Raw genomic sequence first — 9,140 nt, 5'->3', positions numbered from 1 at the left:
TGGAAACGGTCGCAAATCGGCGGTTTTTTTTGCGGCAGGACGCGGATTTGACAGCTCGAATTCCTAGTTCCTGTGTGCTGATTGGTTGCAGGCACCCGTACTCGAAGGCGATAGCTAGCGAGCTAGCTGTATTCTGTCTAAGTATGAACGTTTAAAAATATTTTACTACTACTTTCTTCTGTACTGTTGTCGCCGCAACATAACCCGACCAAATGCAATCAAATGTATGCGCAAGCCTTAGTTCAAGGAGTCTCTGTAACTTGAAATAGGATGCAGCTGTGGACAGTCTTTGGCTGAGAGCTAGCTTGCCAGCCTTATAGGGGGTTAAAGCAACCTATTAGTAGCTAGCTAGCTAAAATTATATTTTGAGCAGGTAGCTGCTAAGATAGCTGTCTGTTTATATACATATATATATATATATATATATATAGAGAGAGAGAGAGAGAGAGAGAGAGAGAGAGAGAGAGAGAGAGTGTGAACTTGTGTGTGTGCCAAATGTTTACACAGTAATTATATAATGATATCTTAATTTATATTAACGAAAAAAGCTTAAGCTACAGTTCTCCTGAATTGAGTAGCAAACAGTTTTCAATCTCGTCTAACCCTAGCTAAAATAGCCTGCTTGCTACTAGGACTAGCAGGCTACCCAGCTGGGTAGGAAGCAGGCTTAACTCGTAGCCGGGTTAGTTAGCCGGCTAGCCGTATAACAATTCATTGTTTGTTCCTGCTGGCCAGCCCAGATTCTTGGGTATGCATAGTACGAGTTTTATAAGAGTTCACTTTAAACAGCAAAGGTCACAGTATCAGGATTAACCTATATTATGGAGACTCAGTATTTCCGTACTTTTGAATTAATCCGTTCACTCTACACATTTAGTGACGTCCAGTTTATAGTATTAACTGTGAAAGCTAACTGTTAGCAAGCTAGCTAGCTAATTGAATGACGTTTAGTTGTCTAGCCATGTACCTAGCTAGCCAACAATTACAAAGATCGATTTCTGCCTGATATCGGACGGATTTTGTCACCGGCGAGCAATAAAATAGCGACCTTCCTAAGTACCATATCAAAGCCACGATTTAACTTTACTACCGGGAATAGTTTTAATAGGTAAATAATTTGTTGTTCTTGTAATCCTTGTAATATCTTGTTGCCACTGTAGATAATGACTTGTGATGGTGTGTTTAATAGGTTTTTACGTTATTGCCACTATACACGCGAAGTTTGATGCTGGTTGGACTGGACAGAAGAATGGGCCCAAAACACAAAGGGTCTTTCAGAACTGTTATACATTAAACAAGGGTAAATCTTTTAACCATATCAGCGGTAAACATTGCTGTGTGCATGGTGTTGAAGTTGCCTTAGTGTTGTATGCTCTTTATTAAGGTTATTAAAACCTTACATTGTTTGTATTTCGAAATCGCCTAAATATTATAGCTATAAATCTTGGCTGGCTCAGAAACATGTATTTGAAGGATAGTTGGCTAGTACTCTTCAACATGTATATTTTTAACAAAGCTGTGGTCATGTATATATCTGAATATTTCAGCATATAAGGCTTCATTGGTTGGAACTATTTATTGATTAGTATGTTGTCTTAGCATACTTAGTGACTTTAATAAACCTATGTACACTGGTTATTTTTTTGCAGGAATAGCTGTTCCAAATTAGTAACATGAGGAATAATGAAAGGAGCACCCCCTCAGAAAAAAAACACACTAGCTTCTAGTCATTTAGCAATATTTACTGTCTAAATAAAAGTCTGTTTAGGAACTTTGTGTGTGTGCATAGGCATCCAGGAGCAGCTGATCCCTGACCCTCTGCGAGATGTGACAGGATGCTGAACCATCACTGCAGAAGGAACCCGGAACTCCAGGAGGAGCTGCAGATCCAGGCAGCGGTGGCAGCCGGCGACGTTTACACTGTGCGCAAGATGCTGGAGCAGGGCTACTCACCCAAGATCCGCGACGCCAACGGCTGGACGTTGCTCCACTTCTCTGCTGCCAAGGGCAAGGAGCGCTGTGTGCGTGTCTTCCTCGAGCACGGAGGTACGAAGCTACGAGGCTCAGCTGACTGCTCACACGTGGGAAACTCACCAGGTCTTGCCATGATTGAACATGGCAAAGAGAGACAACCATGGCTTACTCCTGTTAGAAATATAGAGGTGGGGGAGTCACAAGTTATATGAATCTTTCACACTGGCATGTTAAAAAGTGGCATTAAGCAAGATATCTTTCTTACTATCCTGTTCACTGTTAAGAGACCAGATTCAGTTACATTACCAAACATTGTTTCTGTTGTGGATTAAGGCAAAGACTCAAACAGTTCTTGCTCTATTTAAATAGGTCACAGTATCTTGCATCTCTCCAGGTGACTTTCAGGAAATGACTCTCTTTGCTATTAAATGACTGGCAAAAGAGGTTTTGGGAGAAAGGCACAAACATGAAGTGGGATCAGCTTTGATTAATAATGAGACAATAAGTTTTTGATGGCTGATGCAAATTGAGGTCCTGTTGGAGAAAGCACTTTTGCATAATTAACTGTAACCAGCTTTAAATCATTCTAGCAATGTATTTGCTGATATGGTGACGCATCATAAACAGATGTTAAGACCGTCCTAGTCCACTCATGCACATTGCACAAATGGCAATCAGTAGTGGTAAAGATGATGTGAGCATATACAAAATGAATATTGAAACCACAAGTACAAAATTAAGCATGGAAACACATTCAACTACAAAAAATACAACAAATATTACAAATAGAACTAGATGCATGCATAGAAGTTGGGCCGCGTTTCAGAGACGTGTCGGAGGAAAGCCCTGTTTTATAGATAATGGACTAAGCCTTGACCATAAAACATGCAATCGTAGTATTAAGTCTAATGTGAGAGTGAGTGTTTTGCTTGATATTCACTCTTCCATTTAGCAATTATCTTTTTGTAATGATGCTTTTGGGAAGCCCGGCCTTGGTTTACACATTATAGAGCACTCAGCTATCTTTCAAATCATTTTTAGACTCAAAATAATATTTCAATTGACTTCAATATCTGCCTCAGTCAGTATTGAGAAAATCAGTTTATCATTTTTATCATTGTATCTTGCCTTTATTTATGTTTATTACTACAGAAACTATAATTCACAGCACCCCTGAAGCAGTACACTTTTGCTAGACTAGAGAGACTTAAGATGGTAAAGATTATTTTCACAGAAACAGCTATACCTGAACTGGAACCTAAACAGGTTTGTAATATGTTGAGTCTAGTGGTCTAGTTTTGTGAACATATTGATTATAGGAACTTCTTGTAACTGTACATTTATCCTTGTATCCTTGTAAATGTGAAATCTTTCCAGTTTTTTTTTAATTCACTGAAAGATTTTTCATTGAACATCAAAATGTTTGTGCCTTACATTATGCACCCTATCCTTAAATTATGAATATAATTTAGAATGCAAGGATTTATGCAAGAGGCTAGATGGCGCTATGAAAGTAGCTTACTCGCTAAGTTCTTGAACATGCAAAAGTGAAATGACACGGCGTAATATGCCACTTCTTTGAACAGCTTTGCTTTTTCGGCATTACAGCTGTACCCTATGAGCCATCTGAGTAAAAAAAAAAATGTTTACTGCCAATAATCAAATGACAGGATTAGTTAAAAGAATATTCCATTGTTCTCATTTGAAATTCTCAGTGGTTCTAGATTTGCACCCGATGTCCAAAGCATTTGTGCCTTCACACCTAAAGGAATCACGGTGAAGTAGTACAGTATATCATGATGGTACTATACAGTATTATGAAAGCGTGGATGGAAGTTCTAGAGTTTTTGTTTCAATAGCAGTACTGTGTTGGGTTGTAGGTTCATTGTGTCTCCATGCAGTACTGAAATGTAACTGTGTGTGTGTGTGTGTGTGTGTGTGTGTGTGTGTGTGTGTGTGTGTGTGTGTGTGTGTGTGTGTGTGTGTGTGTGTGTGTGTGTGTGTGTAACCCAGCGGATCCCACGGTGAAGGACTTCATCGGCGGCTTCACAGCACTGCACTACGCTGCCATGCACGGCCGTGCCCGCATCGCCCGCCTCATGCTGGAGTCAGAGCACCGCGGCGACATCATCAACGCCAAGAGCAACGACGGCTGGACGCCGCTGCACGTGGCGGCGCACTACGGCCGCGACTCGTTTGTGCGTCTGCTGCTGGAGTTCAAGGCCGATGTGGACCCACTCAGTGACAAGGGCACCACCCCCCTGCAGCTGGCCATCATCCGCGAGCGCTCCAGCTGCGTGCGCATTCTGCTCGACCACAGCGCCAACATTGACATCCAGAACGGCTTCCTGCTGCGCTACGCTGTCATCAAGGGCAACCACTCGTACTGCCGCATGTTCCTGCAGCGCGGCGCCGACACCAACCTGGGCCGGCTGGAGGACGGCCAGACACCACTGCACCTCTCAGCTCTGCGCGACGACGTGCTGTGTGCGCAGATGCTCTATACCTATGGCGCCGACACCAACACACGCAACTACGAGGGCCAGACGCCCGTCGCCGTCTCCGTCAGCATGTCCGCCATCAGCCGACCTTGCCTGGACTTCCTACAGGAGGTCACACGTAGGTTCCTGTTGATCATTTTTGTTTGTTGGTTTTTTACCTGGGTTGCATCCTTAGAAACTTGCCGAGTTGTTTTCAGACACCATGTTAGTTCAAATTATAATTAATTACCAATTACATAGTATAGGCATTGAATAGCCCATATTTCATTAAATAGCCACTACTAATTGGTAAAGATGTTAGATGCAAGATGCTCAAGTTGATGTTTATGCTGAAACTTTGCATGAAACAACCAGCGTGGCCATGAATCTGCAGTTCTTAGTTTCAGTTTATTTTCCCCTCCACAGAGCAACTCCAGCTTTATCATCTAAAGTTTGTCTAGCTAAAGTCTAGCTTTATCTCTATTACTTTGTGCGTGTGTGTGTGATTTTATATATATATATATATATATATATATATATATATATATATATATATATATAAAAAACATATAAACAAACGACCCCCAAACCTTGGAAGTAAAAGTACTGCTGCTAAAGTAGCTCTCTGAGCATGTAAGTTGAGCAGAGGCCCGATCTAAAGGCACCCTGGTCTTGGCTTGCGCCGTCACCTCCTGAGCGCACAGCTATAATGAGCCCCCCACCCCCAACAATCCAGTGTCTGAGAAAAGGGAGCCGTGTTACCTGAAGCACTAATGATCTAGTAGACAACAATGGCCACATTCCTGCGCTCTGCTTCAACTTTGATATCACCATATCAAAGCTGCCTGCCCCTGACCCTCATGCACTGCGGAGTCGGCTCCCCCTATTCAGCCCAAACCATGAGCCTGATCGCATTTCAGCCCAGTTATCGATTATAAAAAGCACTTCAGCGCCTTTCTTAAGTGTCCCCCAGTCATGTAAGGTCTCCAAAACCATAACTGACATGTAAAAGAGTTTTGGGTGGGTTTTTTTCTTTTTTTTTTTTTTTTTTATAATAATGTAAGGCACTGGGAAAGACAGAAGACAAGGTCTGCAGATGGGCCCCAGCAGGGTCTTTATAGTGGTTTTCCCAGCTGCCTTCATTTGTGTCTGTGCCACATTGTCTGTGGGCAGAACGAGTCTGGTCATTAGAACAGATAATGACTTCATGGTGGTTCGTTACCATCTTCAAGATGGTACTTGTGGGCTGGTGGGTGGTGGCAAAGCTGATGACCTTGACGACTTTTTAAGCAGTAACCCGAGGCTAAAAAAGCAATCGTCACCTTGACATCTGAAGTGCCATCCCATGTATGTATATCTAGGGTTTTTTCTCCTTTTTTGGTTTGTTTTGGGGGTTAATTTTGAAGGTTATTTTAGAGGCTGAGGTTGGTTGGTTGGTTGGTTGGTTGGTTGGTTTGTTTTTTGTTTTTCTCTTCTCCAGGAAAGCCCAGTATTGGTCATATCTATATTGGAAAGGAATGTAAGGAATGGTTGTAAATTAATTACCAAAAATATTAATGCTTTAGGCAGGTTTCATATTTACCTTGTCAATTTTTTTCCCCCTTCTTTTCAGGCCAGCCCAGGACTTTGCAGGACTTGTGCCGGATAAAGATTCGTCAGTGCATCGGTCTTCAGAGTTTAAAGTTTTTGGAGGACCTGCCTATTGCCAAGGTCATGAAAGACTATTTAAAACACAAGTTTGACAATGTCTGACAAAGGCCTTAAAACCTCTGGCTAGAAGCACAGGAACCGTTTCCCTATAGAAGACTATGCAAACCCTTGTTTTCCTCTTTATTTTCAACCTCTGGCAACAGATGTTTTATACAACGCTGTAAGCATGTATTTCTGCAATTAATGGATTTTGAATTTGGATAAATTCAAAATATAGCCAAGTGAATAATAATTTAAGTTAATGTTATGGACACTGAGCTTAAATCTTTTAATCATTGTCCCTTGGTGAAAACAAATGAGTCAAATCTTTCATTCAAATGATTTTTTTTTTTTTTTTTAATCCTTTAGAAGAATTTCTAACTTGGAGGTTACAATCAACCTTAGATAAAGAAAATATATTCCCCTTTCTTGTGCAGAGTATGCCCTCTCATTGTCTGAGCAGTTACTTGTCATTCCAAGGTTTGGCAAAGTTTGAATATGCACCACTATAGTTGCATTAAGTACTGGATATTTTATCTAACAAACTGAGATGTTGCACTGTAATGTTGACTAAAATTGTCCATTTGAAAATCTGTGATCGGACTTTGAACCGATGTCCTGTGCTACATCTACCCAGGACTGATCACAGATTGGTTATAATTCTGTAATGTTCTTTTGCTTTAATCCAGTTCAATTTTCTGTTAAATCAAGAGTTCCTATAATTTGCCATTTCACTTTTTCAGATGGCGAGTATTGGTGCTAGTGTTGTTTGGGAAATGTTGGAAATATAAATGTAAAAAAAGAGCTAGCCATTAGTCATACATGAAGTCTTGGATTTCTTAATTATAAGCATGTACAAAAATACACATCATCCACAAGGACTACACTATGTATATAATTGTATCATATGTACAGCGAATATTTTTCTAGAATTATTTAAGATATAAACTCTTGTATTATCAAACTGTTTAGGACTTGGTTGAATGGTCTTGTGGTGCGTTGGTTTGGTTTTGCTTTGCTTTTGTTAAATTTGGGGTTGTTTGGTGGGGGCAGTGTTTGTTTTTTGCACAGGGAGCCAGGGTGAAGGGGTTGGATCTACACCCATAGTCAAAAGCCAATTGGCATCAGTGAAATGTGAAATATAATTTTCACTCTCTAAGATTTTTGTTTTTAACACAGTACATGGAAAAAATTGTTATTCCCACAGTGTAAGGCCTGCAGCTGTAAGTTGTGCCTTTGAATGGATGGAATTTAAGGTGAAAATTAGAAACTGCTCAAAAAAAGTGCACATTTTTTTTCATTTCTTATTAAATTATAATTTCAACAAAGTGGGATAGTTTTGTCCGATTACAAACTAAACTACAACTAATCTAAACTAAGTTTTAGTTTCGTCTTCCTTGTATCTGTAAAAGTCCATTTTTAATGTTTTTAAACAGAAGTATGTCCTCCCCTCTAGAGTGTGTGTGTGTGTGTGTGTGTGTGTGTGCGCAAAAGCAGATGAATGTGAATTTAACATTGGAATATTTAATGAGATTGCATAGTTTGGTAAACCTTGAGTTGATTTTTGCATTCAATCAGAAAATAAATGCATAGCAAAAATACTGCCATTGCTATTACTGAAGAATAAGGGTGTGGCATTGGAGATCAGTCAAATTAGTTCTTTTTAAAGGATGGTATTTCAATGTGTGCATTCAGGCTTTTTATATATATATATATATATATATATATATATATATATATATATATATATATATATATATATATATATATATATATATATATATATATAAAATGTGTACGCATGAATGCTTACAACCACAGCGTATTTTATTTCATGACCGAATTCCAGGAAGCTTATGAGTTTTCGCAGAACAACTTAAGCTCAATTCAGATTGCGTCTTAAATAATCTTAAAAGTCTTCCGCAATATTCGCCACAACTACTGAATGTACATAACCTGCTGTTTGCCTAGTTCAGAATGTAAACTTGTGTGAATAAATGAATATCATAATGTCCTTGTTTACTTTTGCAGCATTAGTAACTGTATCCTACACATTCATTTGAATTCAGTTTTGAGAGTTTGGTGGCTTTTTAATAAAATCTATGCAGTATAAGGCTGTTAAATCAATTATGTTCTTGTTTTCATAGGTGATATTTGGTGTATTGACTTGTGTAGTGCAGTCCTGTAAAGTAACACCATTTTAGATGTATTCTGCTAAGACTGGGTGTAAATTGCTTATTTTCACATGATCTGTGATTTGTTTCTATAAACCTCTCTTAATGTCCACACTAGAGGTCATGGGCAGATCCTGCTGTGATATGTCAGCCCGAGGCTCTTGGGTTTCACATGCATATTACAGCTTTGCTTTGCTGGCAGAACTTTAGAAAGAGCTCCCCACCCCTGCCTTGCTGATCTCAGTGGCGTCATATGTATTTCTATGCAGGGGACACCTTAAATGAGACAGCTTGGCATAACATTAGTGCCTCCCCCCACCCTCCCTTAGACGATGTGTATCACCTTAACATGGGCAGTGTTGTGTGCAAAACTTCTCATTCTCATCTCTCTCTTTCTCTGTAACTCTAATTCTGTAGTTCCCAGGAATGCAGTTTTTAAATGAAAGGAGTCTCTGCTTTCCCCTCTTCTCTTTGAGTCCGTGCAACTGGGGCTGTTGCCAGGACTCGGGAAGCTGAGGTGACCTAAGAACAGGCGGTGATATATTTGTGGATTCCTCTTACAAAAAACATGGGGTGCTATCGTTTATCGAATCACAGGTAACGTTACATGATAAAACAATGGCATCTCTCTGTTGCCCATGTTTCCTTGCAGACATGGAGCACAATGCAGCTATTGTTGGAGACCAATACGGTCTGCTGGAAAGATGGTGTCCTAACCGGTGCTAAAAATACAGGTCTTCCATGAGCCCAACCCTGGCAGCCAGGGAAACTCCCTGTCTTTGGGCCTATCTCTGCAGAACAGGAAAAGATCCGGGATTGAGCG

General features: G+C 40.1%; 1 protein-coding gene across 3 annotated transcripts; it reads left to right on the top strand.

Moving 5' to 3' along the window:
- Positions 1-20: 20 nt before the first annotated feature.
- asb7 (ankyrin repeat and SOCS box containing 7) lies at positions 21-7,630 on the top strand. 3 transcript variants are annotated; one of them, XM_035523535.2, is made up of 5 exons: positions 21-141; positions 1,190-1,300; positions 1,790-2,046; positions 3,988-4,593; positions 6,067-7,630. In XM_035523535.2, exons 3-5 carry the CDS (start codon positions 1,836-1,838, stop codon positions 6,204-6,206), a joined length of 957 nt encoding a protein of 318 aa, XP_035379428.1. In that variant the 5' UTR covers positions 21-141; positions 1,190-1,300; positions 1,790-1,835; the 3' UTR covers positions 6,207-7,630. The 3 variants fall into 3 exon arrangements, with proteins under 3 accessions (XP_035379428.1, XP_081566149.1, XP_035377070.1); XM_035521177.2 differs by having other exon boundaries at positions 123-1,108; XM_081710023.1 differs by lacking the exon at positions 1,190-1,300 and having other exon boundaries at positions 90-141.
- The last annotated feature ends 1,510 nt before the right edge of the window (positions 7,631-9,140 follow it).

Source organism: Electrophorus electricus, chromosome 3 (assembly GCF_041902795.1).
Source record: "Electrophorus electricus isolate QZ-2024a chromosome 3, ASM4190279v1, whole genome shotgun sequence".
Taxonomy (NCBI): domain Eukaryota; kingdom Metazoa; phylum Chordata; class Actinopteri; order Gymnotiformes; family Gymnotidae; genus Electrophorus; species Electrophorus electricus.
This window is presented reverse-complemented; position numbering and strand designations above follow the sequence as displayed.

Coding starts and splice junctions, on each gene's coding strand:
- asb7 (XM_035523535.2), top strand. CDS start 1,836: ATGCTGAACCATCACTGCAGAAGGAACCCGGAACTCCAGGAGGAGCTG. Junction 2,047..3,987: donor TGTCTTCCTCGAGCACGGAG/GTACGAAGCTAC, acceptor TGTGTAACCCAG/CGGATCCCACGGTGAAGGAC. Junction 4,594..6,066: donor CTTCCTACAGGAGGTCACAC/GTAGGTTCCTGT, acceptor CCTTCTTTTCAG/GCCAGCCCAGGACTTTGCAG.